Source organism: Otolemur garnettii, unplaced genomic scaffold, assembly GCF_000181295.1.
Source record: "Otolemur garnettii isolate 467f Iridium unplaced genomic scaffold, OtoGar3 scaffold00070, whole genome shotgun sequence".
Taxonomy (NCBI): Eukaryota; Metazoa; Chordata; class Mammalia; order Primates; family Galagidae; genus Otolemur; species Otolemur garnettii.
In genome coordinates, this window is record NW_003852465.1 from 5,239,388 (window position 1) to 5,262,103 (window position 22,716).

Consider the following 22,716-nt stretch of genomic DNA (forward strand, 5'->3'; position numbering starts at 1 on the left):
GTTTGCATCTCTTAAAACTTTCCTTACATTTTCTTTGGAAAGTTAAAGCTAAGCCTAGTTATACTAAAAGAAATAGGAGAACAGGCATTTTGTTTCATTTATTTCTTTTGGGGGGCTAAGAAAAGGGGTATTGCCACCTTTGGGGTAGCAATGGTAATGATAGGAAGTGTGAAACTGATTAAACCCCAAGACATACAGAAGCTTGAGAGTAAAGAGTTGAGGCCACCAATAAGGACCTTTTTTTCCCCACTAGAGTTTAGTTTTCTCCACAGGGCTCATTCTTTTCTCATTCTTAAAGAATATCGCTTTTGCCAGAGACATGATTCCTTTGTACCTCAGCCTGGATCCCCAGGCTTAAAGTTCTGTATCTGTGAGATAATTAAAACAACATTCATTGGTTGAAAGCCTTTCCCAGCCACAGGAGTACTGAAATCATATTATTATTAACCAAGCATTAATTTTTAACGAAGATCTAATGATACATGAGTTCTGACAAACTGCATTTTTTGCCTCCCTTGAAATACTACAAGTCGATACCAATTATACTTGTCTCTATCATTTTCAGAGGTTCAGATTATAAAGCATGATGGGGGTGTGTATCTTTAAACTTTCGGAAATGTCTATTTCATTTTCTTCGGTGAAAGTTCGCAGCTAATAGACCCATTTGTACCTAACTCATTCTCCAGGGCCTCTATTACCCAAATTATTTTCTATTGTTTAAATAAACAATGCATCCATTTTTTATTATAAGCACACATTAAAAGAAAGCCACCCATTTAGTAAAATATGAATGAGGTATTTATTTTAACAGCTATAAAAACTTGAAACAAGTTGGGTAGGTGCTTTAGCAGAATTCTTAATGGAGGAAATTAGGCTTGTTGAGATTGTGTTGGTTTCAGCAGTGCAAACTGCTCCCTTCTGAGCGCTTAAACTGTCCCTCCATTATTAATCACAGTGTGGCCGTTGACATTCCTATCAGATCCTTCTCAAAGTGCTGATTGCTGGTCTGTCACACCGTGTGAGGATACATTCGGGAACCTGCATTATGGTCCCAGAGAAGTGCTGAGTATTCTGTTGGAAGTAGAATCATTCTCACCCTCAGGGTTTAATCTGTCAACTTTTCCTAATTTAGGAAAGCAAGACTGCCTCGTGGAATAGATTCACTCACTCACTCACATATTCACTCTTTCAGCCACCTTTACACACTTACTCTATTCCCAACATGGTAACAGGTACTAAGAACATAAAAGATGAATGAGACCCAATCTTTGCCTTCAGGTTACTCATAGTCTAGCAGAGGAGAAAGACAAAAATCAGCCAGCCAGCTTGCCATATGCAAAGTACACCAGACTCAGCCAGGAAAGGCACAGATGGGATCCCAAGAAGGTCGTGGTACACTCATCTTCAAAATGTCAATTTGAGGACATGAAATACAGGACAGATAGAGAATCAGCCTGTCAGTGAATTGTGTTTTCAGTTGACCTAGTTCTTATGCAAAGCTTGTGCCCATCTCATTGACATTTTCTTAAATAGCCTCAAAATTATTTTATGTCTTCTAGAAATAGTTCATTGCTGGGAGTAGCAGATCTTCATTAGGAAAAGACTTGCCTTACAGACTCTTTTATTCATTCAAGACTTACAAATAAATTCTGACTCTTCTATAGAAATCTGAATTGAGTTGCACAGAGAAAATTGGATTTTTCTTGTGGATTTTTTAAGAGAAAATACATTGAAAACTCAAACGAAACCACTGCATTTGCTAAGATTCAAATGAATTGTATCAATTAGAATACAGATCAGAATATTTTTTAAAAAACTCATCCTGAGTCATTTCTGAAAACTGAAATACTTTTAGGATGAAGTTCCTCTTCTCTGCCCAGCGCTGGCCTTGAAATAAAAAGCTCAACATGCCTTTCCCAGCAGTCACCTTCAGTCCAGCCTGTCTGCATTGGGCTCAGATGGAATGATGCAAAAAAAAATTTATCTTCCTTTCATCATGTTCATTTTTCTTACCTTTCCCCCTTCTGTTTCTCCTGTAAGACAGACATATCTGCACAATGACTAAAAGTTCTGAAAAGAACATTTCACTGAGCCCAAAGCAAAGTGTTTTATTTGGGAAACAATTTCTAATAGCATTAAGTTGTAAAAATTAGTCACAAGAAGAAATTATTTTTCCTGCTAAAGTCTTCTGAAAATTCTATGGAGAACCGTAAGCAGTGGGAGAAGCATGCAGTTAGAACTAATCTGACCAGCATATTCATAACATAAAACTTTTTATTAGTATTAAAAATAATAAAGCCAGCAGACCCAAAGTAAATGGATGTACGGTACTGTGTTTTTATTATTATTTCCAAAGGGCGAGGTAACTAAACTTTTCATGCATGAGGTTGTAAAAATTAAATGATGCACAGTAATTTGAGAAATGACTTTTTCTTGTACACGTTGGCCTTTTCAGCTCTCTGTGTGGTATTTGTTTAGATCTCTGCCCAACTCCTGGTTCATACTGCGTAAGACTGATCACATTTCTGGTTTGCATTAAATGATTAGTTAATGTTTTGAGTTTCTCAAAATAACAGTCTCACACAAAGATCGAATCCTTTGGATTTGACACTTCCTTCCCGTTGGCTACTTGGAGCTTACATAGACTTTATCCTGGTTATTCTGCTTGATAATGCAGCATTATACAGGATCACCCAAATCTGTATCTGGTCATATCTGATGAGATCAGATCCATCTATCTGGACAGCCCTCGTGAACTGGCCTACCGGGAGTCCCATTTGCATGCTGGACTGAAAGTATTTTGGGAACTAATCCATCCTACAGGAATAGGAAGTGGGCACAGAGAAGCTTCAAATAAAGTCAAAGTTTTGAGAGTAGAAGGAACCAAACCATGGATGACACATGGTTCATTCTGCCATCCTCAGAAATACGTGCTTAGGGAGAGTGTGCGCACGATAAACTCCTGAAGTATCCTGTACAAAACTTTACCGACATTACAGAGACATCAAGGAATTCTGCTTTGTAGGCTATGTATACACAGCACCAGAAGAAAAGGATGCATAGAACTGAAATAGCGACTGCAGCGTGGCTCATGCCGGCCCCAGAGACGAAGCAAGATACGTTGCGGCAGCAGTTAGCTGGAGGCAAGACCCGCAGTGCCCGCCCTGCAGGGAGACAGCTTCATAGGGCTGATGGAAACGCAGGGGCTTTCCAGCCTCTCCCCGGCAGGTTCATGAACATTGTCTTCTGTGGAGGATAACAGTTGAGAGTCGGAAAAGAACGTGGAAAAAGCAAGTATTGCTTGGTAAAAGACAGAACTGCATTCTGCTTATTTTATTGGATTTTTTTTTCCGCTCATTTCTACAGATCCACATTTCCAGCTGCCCTCTGGACATTCCCTCCTGAATACCCTATAGAACTTCATACCGAATAAGTTAAAACTCACTGTATTGTCTCGCCATTGTCTCCACAGTTGCTCTGCCCCCTGTGTTTTGTTGTTGTTGTTAATGGTGTTAACAGCCATTCAGTCTCTCAAGGAGAGAAAGTAGATTCGCCTTTTGCTTCTCCCATCCTTGTTTCCATGTCCCACATGATGATGTAAGGGCCTTCACTACGTTCTCAGAACCGGTCCTGCCTTCCCGCCACTGCACTGTATGGGAGCCCTCCTCGCGTCTCGCTGAAACTTTTGCAATATCTTCTTAACACAAGACTCTCCTCACTCTGGTCACTACTCTACCTATATTATCATAGTCACCTTCCTGAGGACAAATTTGATCGTTCCATCCTCTGGCTTTATAATCCCCGGAAGCTCCATGTAGGGCATAATGGCCAATCTTGCAAGCATTGAAAATAAAACCCTTCACACACTGGCCCCTTCTGCCTCCTCCCTCTCACTCAGATCCAGCCACATTGGACATTGAGCCTGGCACAGTCACATCTAGTTTTCTGTTCTTTCACAGTTTTCTTCAGTTGGAAAAATCGTAGTCATCTTTTCAACACAGGACAAAACCTTCTTGAATGCTCTCAGGAAGGATTAGATCTTTGCTCTTGTCTGTTCCTTGCTACTTTCTTTCCGATGTACAGCCGGGCACTTACTGTGATCATGATCATTTCTCTGTCTTGGTGTCTGTGTCCCGGCAGACTGTGAGAGCCTCAGGACAGAGAAGTGCCGTCCTCCTTTTAGCATGTCCCCAGAGCCTCAGGCAGGACCTACTGTGGCTGTAGGATAAGTGCTGACTGAATGAATGGATGAAGAGGCACAAGGGGTGACTCAGTCGGGGGAGGATGCTTAGCCAGCTTCAGAAAGCAAAACTCCAGGTGGAGAGAGCTGGGTAAATGTGGAGTAGAGCCTGCTGAGTGTCAGAGCTTTGCAAAGAGGAGGGACGCGTCTGTCACTGGAAATGCTCAGAGTGGGTGACCACTTGTGCATTCAAGGAGCAATTTGGAGGTGCTCAGTGACCTCCGGTCCATCTTAGAAATTCTGTTATTCTTCATTAGTACCCAACTCCCTGGTCATCTGCTGACTTGCAGTAGTCACTAAGATCTGCCACTGAACCTGGCTCTCTAACTTTCTCTCTTATACATAGAAGGGGAATATATTCCATTGGAACTAAGTTAGGGGTGGGAGGTGAGTGAGAAAGAAAATTACAATGTAAAATAAACATAAAGGACATACTATGATTTTTTAAAGGTTTTCCATGAAATCCCAAATATTCTGCCTTTAACATCAAGAAGAAAGGAGACTTTACATTTTGGCATTTTAAGTGCAAGGTGGGAGAAGGAGCAACCTCTTCCCAGTCCCGAGAAGGTGGCAGGACAGAACATTGACCAGTCTGCACTTGGGGTTGGTCCAGCCCTGTCTCCTCATGCTAAATTGTAACTCTAATATCTCTGAGGTTTTGTAATAACGTGTAATTATAATGCATTGTTTTTATATAGCACCTTTCTCTAAGGAGCATAAAGGACCATGCGGCGTTACCGCATTAAACATCACAGCACGCTGGGGACGCTGAAAGAAGACGCTTTAGAAAGACTGTAAATATAAGAAGATATTGTGTAAAAGGAATTCCTTCAACCAGAAGTAAATAAAGGCAAGAGAGAATAAAAGAGAGATTCATAAAGGGATAAAAAGTTCAAGCTTAAAGGAAGTTATTGACTATGTTGGAATTAAAGAGAAATCTAAAGCCAAAAGAAAAAAAAAAGAATTTCTCTGAAAAATGATAAAGTGTCTAGAGTGTGTACATAACATAAATATGGGGGTGCGCAAAATTAAAATAATATATAAACACTTCAGAAATTTGAAAAGTAAAATCCTTTAGAAACCATCTATGCTTTTACTACCATAACAAAACTAATTTGACATATTACCTCATATGTTTTGCTAGTCTTTTGTTTGTGTGTCTGCAAGTTTCCACTTAAAGTTATAGCATACATTCAATTTTGTATTATGTATTTTTAACTTAACTATATATCATAAAGTTTGCATAATTATAATTCTGAGTAGCTATGTAATTTTCCATGGAATGATACGCCATAATTTGTTTCACTGTTTTCTGTCATAAAGTTGCTTTCACATTTTCAGCATAAGAAATAACAACAGCTTGAAAATCTATGTTTATACATCGATATAACATTATTTTTCATTTTTTTAAATTAGTTCTTTACCAGGGAAGATTTATAGGAACAAAATTACCTGGTTAATATGGATGTCTAAGTACATTCCTGAATAGACTTACTCCCAAATTAATATAAGTGAGAAAAGAAATAATCAGAAAATTATCCAAAGACCAATTATGTTTACAAGTTGGCAGAATATCTGTTTTAAAAGTAAAACTGTTAGCAATTTTTTGTTTGTGCAGGAACAAATGGTTTTTGTTTTTTTTGTTTTTTTTTGAGAAGAATCTCAAGCTGTGACAGTGGGTAGAGCGCTGTGGCGTCACAGCTCACAGCAACGTCAAACTCTTGGGCTTAAGTGATTCTCTTGCCTCAGCCTCCCAAGTAGCCGGGACTGCAGGCACCAGCCACAACGCCCAGCTATTTTTTGGTTGCAGTTGTCATTGTTGTTTAGCGGGCCCTGGCTGGGTTTGAACCTGCCACCTTCAGTGTATGTGGCTGACGCCCTACTTACTGACCTATGGGTGCTGAGCCCAAAAGTGTAAGTTTATTTTATATTAAAGAAAGGGAAGAGTGTGGGGGGAAGAGATGGAAAGGAAAAGGAAGAGAGCAGAGAGCAGGGAATGAGAGAGGGAAGATGGGAGGGGGAGAAAACGAGGAAGAGAATGGTGCAGCAGCATCCCCCCCAAAAGACAGGAAGAATGCCGGCCTGGAGAATTGTTTTAAGGGCAAAACAAGGACATGTATGCAAAATCGGTGCCCGGTTCAGGGCCCATTCCTGGAGGAGCTCACGGAATTGTGGCCGTTGTCAGAACAGTGCGTCAATTACAGCGCAGGAAGTGTGAGAAGCAGAACATTTAATAATATTAGAAAAGGAAAATGCATTTCCTTTCATTTAACATTAAAACACCGAAATGTTCATCATGTGTGTTATTTGGAAAGAAGCGATGTAGAAACATCTCTGTTCCGGGCTTAGGCTAATTGAAAGGCATAGGATACCCAATTCATTGACACACTGGATCTGTGTGTCTAGTGGTTAGAGTGGATTTGTCATTTAAAAACAAATACAGTATTAAAATTCCAGGGATCTCTGCCTTGGGAATTGGAGGTGGGAACCAGTCAACAGATCATCTATTTATAAAATAATTTGGAACCTTCTTCAGACAACTGATACCTGAATAGTCTGTCATCTGAACAGTTTCCTGATGACGTTGATTTTGCAGCTTCTCCTCCAGTGAGAGGTGATGAATCGAGGGTGCCTGGGTTTATATTAGAAAAATAACATATTAGTTGATGAATGTATCTAACATTGCAGGTACCCATAAAGCAAAGCCTTTGGCAGCTGGCAAATGGAACAAGTTCACGTTTACCTGTGGCTCACCAGTACAATCTAATGCTTAAAGGCAAAATTGTATGTTTTATGTCTAGTTTTTATGATTGCTTCCATATAGCTTTTCTGTGCATTAAAAGTCAATTTCCAGAACCATAGGCTTACCAACTTTTATGAGTAAAAATTTTATGAGATTTTATCCTGAGGTAGCATAAAATTATTTTCTGATAATTTTTACTACCTTTCAAAAGTCCACTATTAACTTTGCTTCCGCATATGCCTGAGGATATTATTTGTAATATTTCTAAATACAGTACATTTCATTAGAAATATGATATATGACACAGAGATGTAACATGAAACCTGCTCTCATAAAAACATTACAGATGTAGTTTTTTCATATTGGCTACACTGATAGTTTTGTTTAAAATCTAATATAAAGGAGGCCATTGAGACAAGGTTAATAATTTTCTGTGTACAGACACTGTGTCATCTCTTAATCATAATTATGAGCAAGAAGAATTAACCCTTAGAGTGAGAGACTCCTTACAACACAATACCTTAAACAGTCTTGAAATACGGAATAGGGAACACGTAAATAAGATAATTTGTTTGATTTCTATGTAAAAAGAAAGAAAGAAAGAAAAATATATCTCTTCCTTGTGTCTTTACTCTTTTGCTCTGTCTCAAGTCATGTACATAATATAAAAGTTGGGCCATTTAATGGTATGCACAGCTGTAGGAGCACAAATCTTACCCTCATACAAATTTGGAATCTGATAAAAGTTGTGTCTACTCAGCAAGTTGCAAAGTTTGACAGGCCTCTCTAGTGGGCACTAAATCATCTCAAAACCACCCTGTTTTCCTGTGCGTGGAAAGCCAATTGTCATGTTGATATGTCTTTTGTTTGATGCTAAATTATATCTGTAATAAAAGGTTTCCTTTCAGTCCAGGAAACTGGACTCTGCCCTCAGACTGGCTAAGCATGATGAAAAATGTCCTCAGATGAGAAAACTGAAGTGCGAAGAATTTAGGGAGACAGTCCTCATATTATAGTTTAGAAGCAAATCTATGCGTTGGCAGTGAAAACTCTAAGATGGCCATAAACCGTCCAGGTTAAACACGTATCTCAGCTGCATCCTTTGTAGATTTTGTCAGTGACTTGCGGGGTAAACATACAACCACCGACATTCCCTCACTTTGCAGTGCAAGGTGGACAGGATCCCCTCCCCACCTGCTCCAGGTAGCAGTAATTCTGAGAAGACATCTTTTGAAGGAGAGTTGGAACATGCCATTGAAAGGAAACCTTTTATTACATCTATAATTTAGCGTCAAACAAAAGCCATATCGACATGATAATTGGCTTTCAGGTGGGTAGATAATTGCAATTCTAAAGCCTGACAACAAAAAAAAGTCATGGAAAGTGTGATAGGGTGAAGGATAAAGACCTTGCAGTCAGACTGGAGACAAATCCTGTTGGCACCAATTGTGCATCACTGAGCAAACTATGTGACTGCTCTCTGAGCCTCGATGGACACCCACAGAAAATGAGCAAAATCCCCCCTGCCATTGATATGTTTGAATATGGTTGGTCTAGGTTAAGTATATCAAATGCCTGGCACTGATCGAGTTGGAGACAAATGTTCATTTGCTTTAGTCTGAATAGAAAAGGAACATAGGGAGTCTCCTAAATGTATTTTCTGGACGAGTCCTCAGTACCAGTGACAGGAGTGGAGAGTAATTCCTGCCGCTGATTGAACATCATCTGGACTCTTCTCTATGAGTAATCTGTTGGTGCTACGGGAGGGCTCCTGTAACCTCATTGGCTGTCACTGTCTATAACTCTAAAAGGAAGACCTTTATTTTGTTACTCATTAATAGTATTTTATATTCTTTGAGAATAGATGCTTTCCATCTCATGGTCACAGAATCATGGTGAACTGGTTCAATGATGGCGCAGTGCTGTCCTATGGGGAACTGGAGTACATCATTGGGAAACTTCTGCAAGAAATACAACTTCACATTCCCCTGTTTGTGCTGTGGGGAATCTATAAATCTAGTTTGCTGTAGCCCCCTCAGGCTTTTCTGAATGGATCGTGGCAGGATAAAGGCAGCCAACTGTGAGCATGTGTGTAAGGTTGTTTACCCCAGCACGTAGACTTGTTTTCAGAAGGCCCCCAAGGGTGATAGACTATCTCCCCCATAGGGGTCCAACAGGAAAACAACGTATTTTAGACTTTTCTTGGCCATTGACCTCTGGACTAACAATAGTTCCAGAAATTTTTTCAGTTCACTGAGGGTATAATTCTCAAACAGCAAAACATACTTTATTTTTCCATCTCTCTAACCTGCTCCAATATATCTTGCTTTCTCCGTCTTTGCTCTCTTACACGAGGGTGGGTAATTTTTCTCTAGAGCTCAGAGGATGAACACTCTTGACCTAAAATTCATTGAAGAAAGGCATGGGGAGTCTGGCAGTTCAGATGCGTTGCTCTAAAGGTTTTTCTTTCTGATATGTACTATCCCTGAGTGTCTGTAGGGGTCAGAGATGGAGGCTCTGCGGTCGCTCCAGAACCTGCAGTCTTTACTAAGAAAGAGAAAAACAAGTGGAAACCACCCTGGGACAGAGCGGCGAGGATCCAGCTTGTTGTTTCTAAAAGCCGGCTGCATTCAAGACGTAATGGACGTAGCTGGGTTTTGTTTGTTTTTATTCAGGAAAATAAAAAGTGATTCTCACATCTTGGAGTCCCCCGTTCTATCAAACTTAAATTTATTGTATACTACCAAAATTATTTGAAACTAACACAATTACGGTCTCTCTCCCAGTGCTGCCGCTTTGCCCCAACAGCAAAGCTCCTCCTGAGAGTTCTGTTTATTACCTGTGTTTCTCACCTCCTGTCGTCTCCTGAGCCAGCTCCATCCAGGCGTTTGTCCCCAGTATTAACTTCCTCGGGAGCTCAAAGATCATACAAGATCAGCTACCCCCGTATCGTATCGCCAGATCCTGTGGCTGATATTCAGTCCTCTCCTCCCTCGACCCTCAGCTGCACTCAGCACAGCGTTTCTTCCTGAAACCCGGACGTTCACCCTACTCACTTCCCACTGCTCTCGTTCATTGTTTAATGATGTCATTCCCTTTAGTTTTCTTTGCTGGCTTCTTCTCTTCCAACTTCTAGATGTGGGGGTGCATCAACGCTCAGTCCTGGGCCCCCTTCCCTTGGCTTCTCTAAGTGATTTTATCCAATTCTGTGGCCTTAGAGCAATAGGTACCCAACGATGCCACTTTACATCCCCTGCCTTGGCCTCTCCTTAAGCTTTCCCACTGCCTGCACAACGCCTCCCCAGGGGTGTCCCATAAGCTTTTCCGTATTAATATGCTCTGAACTGCTCTCTGATTTTTACCCTTTCCCTATCTCCTACAAGTGTGTTGGTTCCCCTGCCTCCTCTTTCTTAGTAAATGTTATTACTGCTCACAATTGCTCCACCCATTCAGAAATCCATTTGGTGGTACCTTCAGGATACGCTTGACCTGCCCACGTGGCCAGCCTTGTTAAACCACTGTCATTTCACACCTAACCTAGTGCAGCAGTCTCCTGACAAGTCTTTATTCCTCCTACAGCCAGCTTGCCTCTCTTCACGTCACTCCAACTCCTACAACCACTGTAGCTTTGCTGTTCCTCTCCTTTCCTCCCCAGGGCCTTTGCACCTGCCACTCCATCCAGCTGACATAACCCAGTGCAGAGCTTTGCAAGACTTTCTTGTTCATGTCAGTCAGAACTTCACACAAAGGTTGGCCTCAGAGAAGTTTTCTTTTGGCTAATTAGAATTGCACCCACATCCAGCTCACTACTGTGCAGCCCCTTTCCCTGGGTTATTTCCCTCAGAGCACCACTGAACGTTGTGCTGTATTGCTGTTTGCTGATTGACTGGTCTGCCTCCCCAACTAAAATGTCTGATCCATGAGACATTCCTGAAAAATTATAATCATAGGAATGAACGAAACTAGTGCTTCCACCTAGAGGTCGTTCACTTCCACCACCCATCTGATATTTCTATCAACTTTATACTCCCCTCATTACTTTTGCAGTATTTTTATATTCAATCACATTTTGCCACTGATTTCCACTATCATTTTTTTAATGGAAAAGATAACCTTATTATTAAATAAAAAATTTACCAAGGACAATAATACCTGCTCTTGACAGTATGCAATTAATTTTCCTATATAGTCCATAGAAGAAATTAGTCATTCAGATGATTAAATGTGACCATTGCTGGCAGCATGTGTAGAGATAGAACAGATACTGGAACAGTGACATTTTGTACCAAATGTCCAAATATAACAAAACACAGAATAAGCGGGGACTGTGTGGGATTGAATTGCAGCCAAAGTCTGAAAACTAACACAGAAGTGTGCTGGCTAATAACTTTGTTCTACTAGATTTCACTCGTTTCTTGTTAGAGGAGTTCTCATTTGATTAAAAGAAAAAAATGTTAATTATGTAATTAACATCCATTCTTCTTAAGTGCTAAGTAGGTCAAGTTGTTTGACGATTAGTGGAAAACCATCCAAAATGACACATAAGTGAGTGTGTTTTTCTAGACTTTGCACTAATTTTATTATTTATTTATTTATTTATTTATTTTTAAGACAGAGTTTCACTATGTTGCCCTCAGTAGAGTGCTGTCATGTCAAAGCTCACAGCAACTTCAAACTCTTGGGCTTAACCAATTCTCTTGCCTCCGCCTTCCAAGTAGCTGGGACTACAGGCACCCGCCACAACGCCCAGCTATTTTTTGGGTGCAGTTGTCATTGTTGTTTAGCAGGCCTGGGCCGGGTTCGAACCCTCCAGCCCCAGTGTATGTGGCTGGCCCCCTAACCACTGAGCTACAGGCACCACGCTGGACTAACTTTAGTTATAGCAACTCTTCATAACCAATGGTTTGCAACCCCCCTTCACAGGTGCCTGTAAGATGTTTAGCACTCTTTGCTGTGCACCGGTGACCTGTATTGCCCTAGTGAAGGGTATTGATTTCCCATTATCCCTAGGTGCCACGTGATACATTTCTTTTGGTTGTAAACACTTATAAGACTGACTTCTATTTTGTCCTTCAACTCATCAGCCTGCCAGGGCAGGACATCTTTAAATAAGGCCCAGTGCATTTCATCAGACACGTTTCAGTCTTGACATTTAAGGGAATGATGCTTTCAAGGTACAAAGCCTGTTTGTAAAAAGCTATCTTGCCAGAACCCCAAGGCAAGGCCTCTTAAAAGTAACAGACTCTACTTTTTAGTTTCATTCTGGGCTTGACGTATTTGCTTTCTTTAGAGGAACTAAACTATTATTTATAGATTGTTGATATATGTTGGCTTCAAAATGATCCAGAAAGATTCATATTGGCCTCTGAAAATTAAAAAATATATATCGATGGAAAAAAAGACAGAACTTTATATAAAATCGACCCTTCAGATAAGTTAGATGGCTTGGGCAACAACAATTATGAAAGTTCATTGATGTTTTAGAGTACACAAAAGCACATGAAAAGTCAGGATTTTAAAAACGTCTCGACCAAGGGTTTACAGTTTGCCTTGAATTTGTTTTAGTGATACATGAGGTCTGCCGTCTCTACGACTTGTTGACAAAAGCCTACTTCAACCAGAAAGCCAAGATTTGTTCCCAAAGGTTTTAAATCTTTTAAATAGCATGTGTGCCTCTTGAGAGAAAAGTCCAAAAGGTTATAGAATCCATTTGCCCTCGAAGGGAGAAAATAACAATGAATATTAAGACAAAATGAGAATGCAGCATACGGGAGAGCGTGGCTGTCAGAGGACAGCTCAGAAGCAGGTGCGTCTCTCGCCCCCACCCTCACGTTTGCTGCCGCGGCTCTCGGCTCGCACACGCAGCCCTGCCTTAGCCTGCCGCCTGCTGTCATCCACTGGGACAGGGTCCCCCACCTTTAATCCTGTGCTGGTTTATATTCTCTTTCCATGTTCCTTGACTTGGCTGGACATTCTCCTGCGTTTCTTTGCATTTACGTGGTGACTAAGTGTGGCTTGGGTCACCCCAACAAGCAGTTTTAACCCTCCCCAAACATTTACTTTTCCCTCTCCACCCTTCTTGCATTTGACCTCCACTCTCTTTAGTCATCCACTCCTTTGTTCTGTGAACTTCGGCAGATGGCTCAATCCTGTGTTACTCTGTGTATGATTCCAATTTACCTCATTTATAGAAAAAAAAAGAAAAAACAACCATTTTCTCATCATGCAATCTTAGGTTAACGTGTAGTATTTATTTACAAAACAAGTATTTATTGTGTTGTTTCTGTTTACCTACATCCATCCGAGGTGTCCATTTACATGAAACCAAAAAGGAATTGTGCTACATCTTTAACTTTCAGAGAGCTGCATTCATCAGTTCCACAAATATTTGAGTTCTTACTGTATTCTGAGCATTATTTTAGCAATGGAGAATACAGCCGTGAACAAAACAGGGAAAAATTCCTCTACGCTCCCAGGAGCTTACGTTCCAGTGGGGGAGACAGGCGATAAACAAATAAGCAAAAGCGACTCTCTGTCAGGGTTTCCAAGGATTTATTCAGCCAAATGATACTATGGCAACTTTGCCAATTAGAAGCAGCACAGGGTTGCTGATAGAAAGCAGGCACTTGAGTTTCTTAATAAGAAACAAAAATATCACCCAAAACATGAGTGCAATTCTTCAGGCCACCACTGCTCACTGTCATCTGAAATCCGGTTGCTAGGACACTGCTGAGCATAGCAAAGCCCAGGATACTTTACAAGCTGGGGGAATTTCTGGTAGAATGATATTCTGACATTCATGGATCTCTAAATTCAATTACGAAATATGGAAGAATAGAGATTAGCCATAAGAAAGAAATATTTCTAAAGCCGACTCTTTAAATCGTTTGAAACTTAATGATCGGATGAGGAGGTATTCAAATTGTTAGAATGAAAAAAGTATTGGTATTTTATAAAAACATTAAGAATCTATTGTTAATTCTGTTCTAAACAGCTACCAACTTTTCAGTGAAATCTAATCTTTTCCTTTCCTCAAAACCAGGTAACTAATCTTTACCCCCAGAAAATGCTTTTGTTCTGACACTGCGGCTTCCGTTGTGCAGAGTAATCAGTGTCATTACATTTTTATCCTCTAATGCTTCCCTCAATAGAAACGAGGTCTCTTCATTTAGATTTGGGAAATTGAACGCCGGTCAGGGAATTCAAAACAGTTTTGGTTTCAAGCTTGAGTTCCTCTGAATAGCACCAAGTTCTTCTCCTTGGCCCCGAGGCATGGGTCTCAATGAGAGAAACCTTGGGAAGTGGGGAATCCAGGCTGTCCCGAGACCTTCTACCTAGGTTCTTAACACTGTTCTGAAATTCTGTCCCAGTGTGGCCCATGAATAGGAGGGATCAGCAATTGCTGTGAGCAGAAATAAACCATGTATGTGAGAAATAACATTAAATATATGTCATGATACTACCCGTTCATTTTCACATAGGAAATGCACCCATGTGAATGAAAATTAACTGTTTCTCGTATCAGAAGCAAACGCAAAGTTGGTGATATGCTCAGTCTCAGGAAGTGAGTTCACGAAGGGAGGTGAGCTGGAATAGTGTAATACCGTGTTTCTGAATAACTCACATCACTGAGCCACACATCTGATAGAGCTCTGCAGTTACTGTTAGATTTAATAGCAGAGAACATACAAAAGCTTTGAATTACTAAACACAGATAACATTTCAGTGTTAGTAATAACGAAATAAAGGAACGTTTCACAGGATGCAAGTCCAGGGTCAGCCATTCTACTCGGGCTTTATGGCTGAACATACCTTGCCTCATCATTCCCTTCATTCAACAGTTTTTTATCTGTGTTCAGAAGATACATTTTATGTTTTGCAGAGGAAAGTCGTCTGGGACTCTCATAATACTTGCATACCACCTGTGTCTAGGATTGGCCCCCGGCCAGAGTTAGCGCCAGGCGATCTCAGGGTTTGCTATCCGTCTCCTTACTCGTCGGAGTTGATTAGAAGATCACTATGTCCGAGGCAGTTGTTTTGTGGAGAAAGTGTTAAAGTTGGTTTTCCTGTTCACGTGAGGGTTGGGTGAATCAAATGAAACAGCCCTCCAGGGGGGAAAATAGTAGTTTACAGCCTGGCCTGGAACTGGCTTTGGTGATGACTGCCACCTATTAGAACAGAGAGAGCAGTGAAAGTAAGTGCGGTTCTGAACCAAACACAGGAAGTAGCATCGCGTTTCATGGGTAGCGACAATAGAGCTCAGCAGAATGTTTGTGTCCTTCGGAAGCAGACAAAACCTGGGCTTTACTGGGCGGCACCTACACCACTTAGACAAGTGGCTTCTCAGAAGCAAATGTTCTCATCTATAAATGGATGTATTACTTAGCTTGGTTGTAGCAATCATTTTATAATGTGTATCAAGACATCACATTGTAACTTTTATATCATTTTTATTTGTCAATTATACCTTAATAAAGCTGGGGGAAAGCTTTCAGGATTTTTCAGTGTGTGTGTGTGTGTGTGTATACACACACACAGAGCCAAGGATAAGCCCCGAATGCTGCAAGAGCTCTGTCATTTCTGACCCAGATGTGCACACTTCCCTCAGCCTCTGCGTGCACCCATGCTGGCTCATGCTCCTACCTGCATAGTAGCAGTGTCACCCTGGCACTATTAAAGTCCCCCACAGTTATTTCTGGAGATCGCCACAGTGTGTCCCACCAGGAGGCATCCGTTCTGGCTTCCTCATGAGGACACTGCTCCACGGCTCTGAGGAAGGTGCCTATCCCTACAGCCCTGCTCCGGGAAGCCCTCTGGGGGGACTCAGCTCTGACCAAAGCCCATCCAGAGGCTTCAGGGGCCTGTGCTGTGGGACAGATGAAGGCAGGAAGGAGAAGATGGTCTTCATTTTCCACCTGGCTCTTAAAGCAACTGATGTGTAACCCACTTGGAAACAGACTTATCTTTCGCCGACTTCCTAATCTCAGGAACAACTCAGGATGGGAAATAATCCAATCTTGTCCACTCTCCCTCTGCCTCGAGCAGTGTGCTAATTGCTGTCCAGGTATTAGCTCATCCTCCCAAGAAGCCTGTGAGCTTGATGTATTTACTACTAATTTATAGAGGAAGAGACCGACACCAAGAGAAACGCCCTCCCCCTCCTCTTTCTACTTCCTTTCAATAACTACTTGAGGTCTTGCCAGCCTCAGATGTTCATTTTGCATTAGATGAGCCCCAGATGTCCCAAATGGCAGCATTGATTATTATTACTCTTCCACTCGCCTTCAAGTTAGGCCAGATGCACACTGACTCAAGAATAATGAGTCTGAAGTGATATGTGGAGTAGGATTTGAAGTGCAAAAATCAGAGTAGTGGAGACAGAGAACAGAGGCAGGGAGTTAGGAACTTAAGTAAAAGAATCTGTGTTTGTTGTATGTGTGCGTGTGTGACCTGCTTTATGGTGCTGGTCTGGAATCAAACCTACAAGATCTCGGCGTGTGCTTCTGTATTCAGAAACTAAAAAATCAAAATCGTAGAAACAGGGGTACATTGTCTTGCTCCTCTCACTACCCCTCTCCCAACCACACCTTGGGCATCTGCTTTTATTTGTGTATCTTTCTGTGGTCGCTTTATATATCATGGAGTTCTGCTCAGCTGTTAATAAAGAGTGAAATCACAGCTTTTGCAGCAACTTTGAGGGAACTGGGGACAATTCTCCTAAGTAACACAGAACAGGAAGGCAAATACCGCATGTTCTCAGTTATCCGTGGGAGCAAGGCCGTGGCCGTGCACGGTCACACAGAGTGACACAAGAGAGTTTTGAACAAAAAAACCACTGTGATAGTGAAAAGAAAATGGAAGACATGGATCTGAGAGACTTAATAAACAAGACGTCATCTTTCATTCATCTTCTTTTTAAAAATTTCCTACATGGCACCAGCCACTGCTCTCACATTTCACCACCCCACCAGCATCAGTTTTCTTTCTTTCACAAAAAAGTAAAGTAAAAGAAAGTCATATCCCAGATGAAGACCAAGGTTTTCCTTTCTCCCTCTTTCCTTTACTCCTGATTTCCTTAACTCATTTTTCAATCTCCAAGTATAGGTGGGAAATAATCGAGGAACCGTTTTCTGGTGAATGAGATTTTGATCACAGTATATAAGAAATCTCTAGGGATTGCTTTCAAACTAAAACCAATTTCATACCCAATAGAAAACTTTAGTTTCATGGAAGAAAAAGCTAACTGGAATCTTTCAAAAAGTATCTGAAAAGAAGCCAATTCTAAGTATACTGGCTCAGTTACTACCAAGAAATAATTTCTTCCTTAAACTAAGAAATACTGAGAGAATTGCTCTATTGATAATGCTTTGTGTGATTTATTCAGGACAGGTGAAAGATGTTCAGTGTATCCATTCTTTATTTTGCCAATGATAATTTTTCATCAGTTATAATTTAGCAAGAGACTAAATTCAATGTTACATCTCTTTGCAAGAGTCTTCTAAAGAACAAAGATGGCATTAGTGAAAAAAAAAAGCAAATCCATGCTAACTTCAACAATAGTTTACAGGTGTTATTACCAATCCATTTTCTAATAATTTGGATCAAAATGTTCCAAATTTGTTCAGCTTGAGTGCTTTGGGTTTTATGAACTTCCCACATTAGAAGTCGATTTACTATTGATATCTGCAAGACAGGAGGAAATGAGATCAGCAAAAGATTAACACCCTCAGGAAAGGATGATACCGCATCATTCCATTTTTCTTCTTGTATATTTATTTCTTATTAGCAGCCTGAAATGATCCATAGATTAGGAAGCTGATAAACACTGAGAGCTTTTCTGGTTACTGTCACTTACGTATTTTCCTTTCCTGAGTACCCTTTCTCCCTTAGCCGGAATTCTCTGCAGGGAGAGGAGTGAGGAACCCCGAAAAAGTCCAGGCGCTGTTTTACTACCTCACGTACATCAGCTTCATGTACAAAAGTTTTGGATAAATGTAACTTTCTGACATTGAGATAATGGATTAAAAATTAATATTTTATTTGTGACTTTTCAAATTCCTATTTCTTTAAAAATATTGACTAGACATAGTACTGGTGATTATTTAGCTCTTCAGAGTGAAAATGTATATATTAATGCCTATGGATCTATTTCTCATGTTTCTTCAAATGTAATGTATTCTTCCTTTACATGCTAGTTAGGACCCTTAATTTGATGCCTCTGCCTAAAACCCAAGAGCAGGTGGGACACCTCATTTGCATCTATTTCCCTTCCTTCTAGGGGGGTTGTCCTGCCGAATTTTGCCTTGGCAACGAGGAAATACTAAGGCCCAGCTGAGCATTCCTTCACTTGTGATCTCTCATGCTACTATGTCAGGTCTTCCTGCATTTGGCTCAAATTAACCCCAAATTGCAAGAGAGCAGGACAGGAGGCTGGCATTTTTACATTGGGGTAGTTGCTAGCAGAGATGATTAATAAAAGCTCCTTGATATGACTTCAAGAACTTGGTTAAGTGGATCCTATCCTTCTTACTTTGTCTTCTTACACAAAACATGCCACCATAAGGTTCATATATTTTTTAATTAACAAAACAAGATACTACCCATTTACCCCATATTTATTAAATATGGATTCCTTCCTTCCTATAAAAATGTAAAAGTGCAGTTCTCCAGAATGGAAGAGATAAACATGGGTAGATGCAAATCAATTCTGTATTGGTTTCTTATTACCACATTAAAAAGAAAATCTGAGGCTGTAAGTTATGACTTAATTTCGATTTCAAATGCATATTGCTACCTGATGTACATAAAATAACCATCACAGGATGAAACGGATACATCCAACAGCTGGCTGCATTTAAATGATTTTAAAATAAGTGCTCATAAAAAGTCATTTTTTGGTGTTTTGCTGCTTAGGAACAAAACAAATCACAAATATGTTTGTATTTGATTTTTCTCTGACAGGACTGGGAATTCCCACATTTCATGGGCGATGTGGATGTAAATCTCCCCGGGTTGCACACTCCTCACATGCAGTTCAAGATTCCTTTCTTCCAGAAGATCTTCAAAGAAGAATATCATATCCATATAACAGGTACGTTACATAGTTCAGACTCTGAACATAGTTCAATTATCTCCATATATTAGGGTAATGCTAGCCATTGTAAAAAATAAAAAAGCAAACGAGAAAATTCGCGAGGCGTATGTGTAATTGTATTTCTCATCACCTTAACAGTACAAGGTGGTTCCAGGTTGGTTGGAAATGCTGTACCAAAGTTTTGGGACCGAGGCCAAAGCTACTGGTAGCTTTGACAATTTCAGTGTAACTTCCAGCAGGCAAATGAGAATAAAAAGAATGGAGACAATAATTAAGAAGATTTACCTGTTTCATAACCTCCGTGGCCTGGAAAAGATATCTGTCACCTCCCCTCATGTTCCACTGGTGATAACTAGGAGGTGACCCTACTAATTAGATAGAGTCAAGGAAGGTATGTAGCATAGTCCTGGGTCAGGCAGCCACTTGATGTATTAGTGTTCTGGAATAGGATTATCAAAGGAGAAGGCAGCTCTCTGGTGTGGACAGTTACTCTGCCATCCTCGTCTACCTCTCTACCCTGATCCTGTTCATTCGGTGGCTTTCTTTTTGACAACACACAGCTCCGTATATATTTTCAACATTAATCCTCTTTCTGCATCTGTTCTTCATTTGTAGCTGAGATCAAAACAGGGGTACCCTAGAGCTGCAGCCAGAACATGCACCTCTAGGGAGGGAGGCCTCTTCTCATTGATTTCCTCACCCCTTCCTCTGTGGCAGAGCTCAGGTTTGTCTCAAGTGGTTCTCTTGTAGATCCCCAGATTATTTTGCTTTCTGATAGTTCCTTTGGAAATGACAAAAATTTGATTTATTATAATAGTCTTTCATGACATCTCAGTCATTTTCATCTCAAAAAAAGGCTTCCTGGAGTTAGGTTTTATTCCTTTTTCTTTTTATAACAAGAAGCAGACAACCGAATGATCACAGATAAAGGATGGCATTAGTTCCAAAGCTGTGCAGGCTCAGGTAATGAATGTGTGTCTGTTTTAAGGACAATGGCCTAGGATCCCCACACCTGCTATAATAAAAACCGCTGAAGAAATCTGTGCTTACACTACCGTCTGTGCCGCCAAATAAAAATAGCCTGAACACCGAAAACATTAACATCTGAGGACAGTGAAAAAACTTTCCTTCCCAGCAGGGAGGCTGTTCTCTGCTTTGGTCATGAGGCGACCTTCCTAAATTGGAGAATGAGCTCATGAATAGGGAAGATGCAGCAGGTTACTTCTCCTATTCAAAATGAATGAGGCCCGTGTATTAAATTCACCGGGTAAATCAGTCAATTTGAGTTCAGGTCACATAGTGTGGTTTCCGAGTCCCCACTTAATCTCAGTAGCATGCGACCCTCTTGGACTTCTAAAGCAGCTATCACACACATGGCACCGCCCTGTCCCTGTGGTGGGCCTTTGCTTAGACCATCTGTTCTGCTACCAGCTCTTGTCTCAGGCCATCATTGCACTAATATTGTCTTTGGCTATCAGAGTGTCTGTAAAAAATACACTTCTTAAATGTAGAACATCAGATTTTTAAAAAGAGAAAGAATTAGAGAATCTGTTGGTTAGGAAAAGAAAATTGAGCTGTTCAAAAATTTAATTTAGGGCTGCTCTGGATGGTCTCGTCAGATACGCCGTCATTTATAGATGGTGTAGATTTGTAGATTCAAGGCTTGTGGTGCCCAAAGCTTACACGACTTGGAACTCTCTATTTAAGAAGAAAAATGTGAAATTACATCAAGAAAGTATAGCCAGTGCCTTGGAAGGGAGCCCTGTGCGCAGGGTCCTTAAGCTTCAGTGTTGTTGACATTGAGGTAAAGCCTCCTGTGGATTTAGAGAGAAGCAGGCACCTGACTTCCATCTGAATGGAAGTCCTTCTCCCAACAAATAATATTTTCCAAATATATAAAAGGAAGAAAGACTAGTCAAGCTTTTGTAATGGAGACTGTGCATTAATAATAAGGTTTGCCAAAAGGTGGGATATACTGTAATTAAGGCTTTGATGCGGAGTTTGCCAAACTGTGCTGACTGCCAATTCATCAGGGAACTTTACAAAAATACAGATTGTTGGACCCTTTCGCTAATGATTCTGACCCAGGAGACCTGGGCAAGGACCAAGCAATGGGACTTTGGAAAAGCTCCCTGGGTGATGTTGGTGATTGGGTGCAGCTCCTTTCAGATTGAGAGGTCACAAACCAGGTCAGACTATGTCCCTGAAATCAGAATATTGGGAACCTGCGCCTCCTGAATCCTTTAAGGAGGATGCTGGAGTTTAAAATTCAAAATACAATAGAGTAGGTGAGGGTTTGGGGGTGAAGGGCTCCACCATCAACAGATTAAATCCCATTTTCAGTAAATACAGTTTGTTCGGGTGCAGCCACAGATCCATGGAAAGAATTGCTGGGAAATGCCTGCAGGTTGGGAGGCCAACGCTGTATGAATGTCGTCGTGTCCCCCCCTCTTCCCCCGCTCCTTGTGTTTGGTTTCTTTTACTCGCTCTGTTCTGGTAATTAGCTGAAGAGGTTGCTGAGGCCACTGCGAAGTAGCAGCTGATCTCCTGTGAAGGGCTTTATACTCTTTATTTGTCAGCCAGTTATTTCTGGGGAAACCTGAGTAAAAATCCCAAAATACTGTGCTTCATATGGCACTTTAATCTTCTCAGCAGTTAGCAGCCTATAAACTTTCATGAGAACCCAGAACTCCGACTTGCTGATCAGTTTCTCAAAATTCTCCTTCATTTTTCTTTTTGTGATGACGTCAAAGTTTTCCTTGATAAGCAGATGTCATCACTTGGGTTATAAAGCATAAAACCCTGTAGATCCGCCCATGGGTGTAAATGTTACTGTGTATTGGAATCACCTGGAGGGCTTATTAAACCGTCACCTCCATCAGCCACACACTCAGAATCTGATGCCCGAGGTGGGAGGCAGGGCAAGGAACCACTGTGGCAAGTGATAACCTGTGCCGACAGCCAGAGGACCACGCCTTAAAAATACTGCTGCTGAGAAATAGTCTCTACAATCAGAATTCCTCTCATCTCAGCTTTAATTACTCTCACATGCAACTGGTAAAATCAAAGCCAAGGGGCAGAATGCAAGGTCAGTGGGAGGGAGGCCCGGGTGAGAAAGGTGATGGCAGATCCTTCAAAGACTGTAACCCTCGGAGCTGAGACCCACAGAGGCAGTGCCACATAGACCGTGAGACTGCACAGTGCCTTCTGTGCCCATGAAGTGCCTGTCACTGGGGAAAGGTGCGGGTCCAGGTGACCACAGAGGAAGCTGGAGCCAGGAACAGGAGGGACTCTGCAGAACCCCAGCAAAAGAGGGAGCTGTTGTCTGACACGTCAGAAAATTGTTTCTGGGGAAACCTAGGTAAAATTTCAAAAACACTGCATTTCATGTTGCACTGTTGAATGCTCTCAGGAGTTGGTAGCCTACAAATTTCCAGAAGAACTGCAGATACTAACTTGTTGATCAGCTCCTGCAAGCTCTACTTCTTCTTCTTTTTTTTTTTTTGCAGTTTTTCGCCAGGCTGGGTTTGAACCCGCCACCTCCCGCATATGGGGCTGGCGCGCTATACCTTTGGACCACAGGCGCTGCCCTTTGCTTCTTTTTTTATGAAGACAGACAGCTCCCTCTGTTGCTTTCTT

The 22,716-nt window shown here is 41.1% G+C and overlaps 1 protein-coding gene across 4 annotated transcripts in view; it reads left to right on the plus strand.

The window, feature by feature from the left end:
- TMEM117 (transmembrane protein 117) overlaps positions 1–22,716 on the plus strand; it is a 435,999-nt gene that overhangs the window by 403,922 nt on the left and 9,361 nt on the right. For 3 of the 4 annotated variants that reach the window (XM_003793550.1, XM_003793549.2, XM_012807484.1), the window contains one exon: positions 18,945–19,074. The exons of the other annotated variant lie outside the window; for it this stretch is intronic. In XM_003793550.1, coding sequence (XP_003793598.1) covers positions 18,945–19,074 — 130 coding nt within the window. The remainder of the gene's footprint in view (positions 1–18,944; positions 19,075–22,716) is intronic. 4 annotated transcript variants of the gene reach the window in all.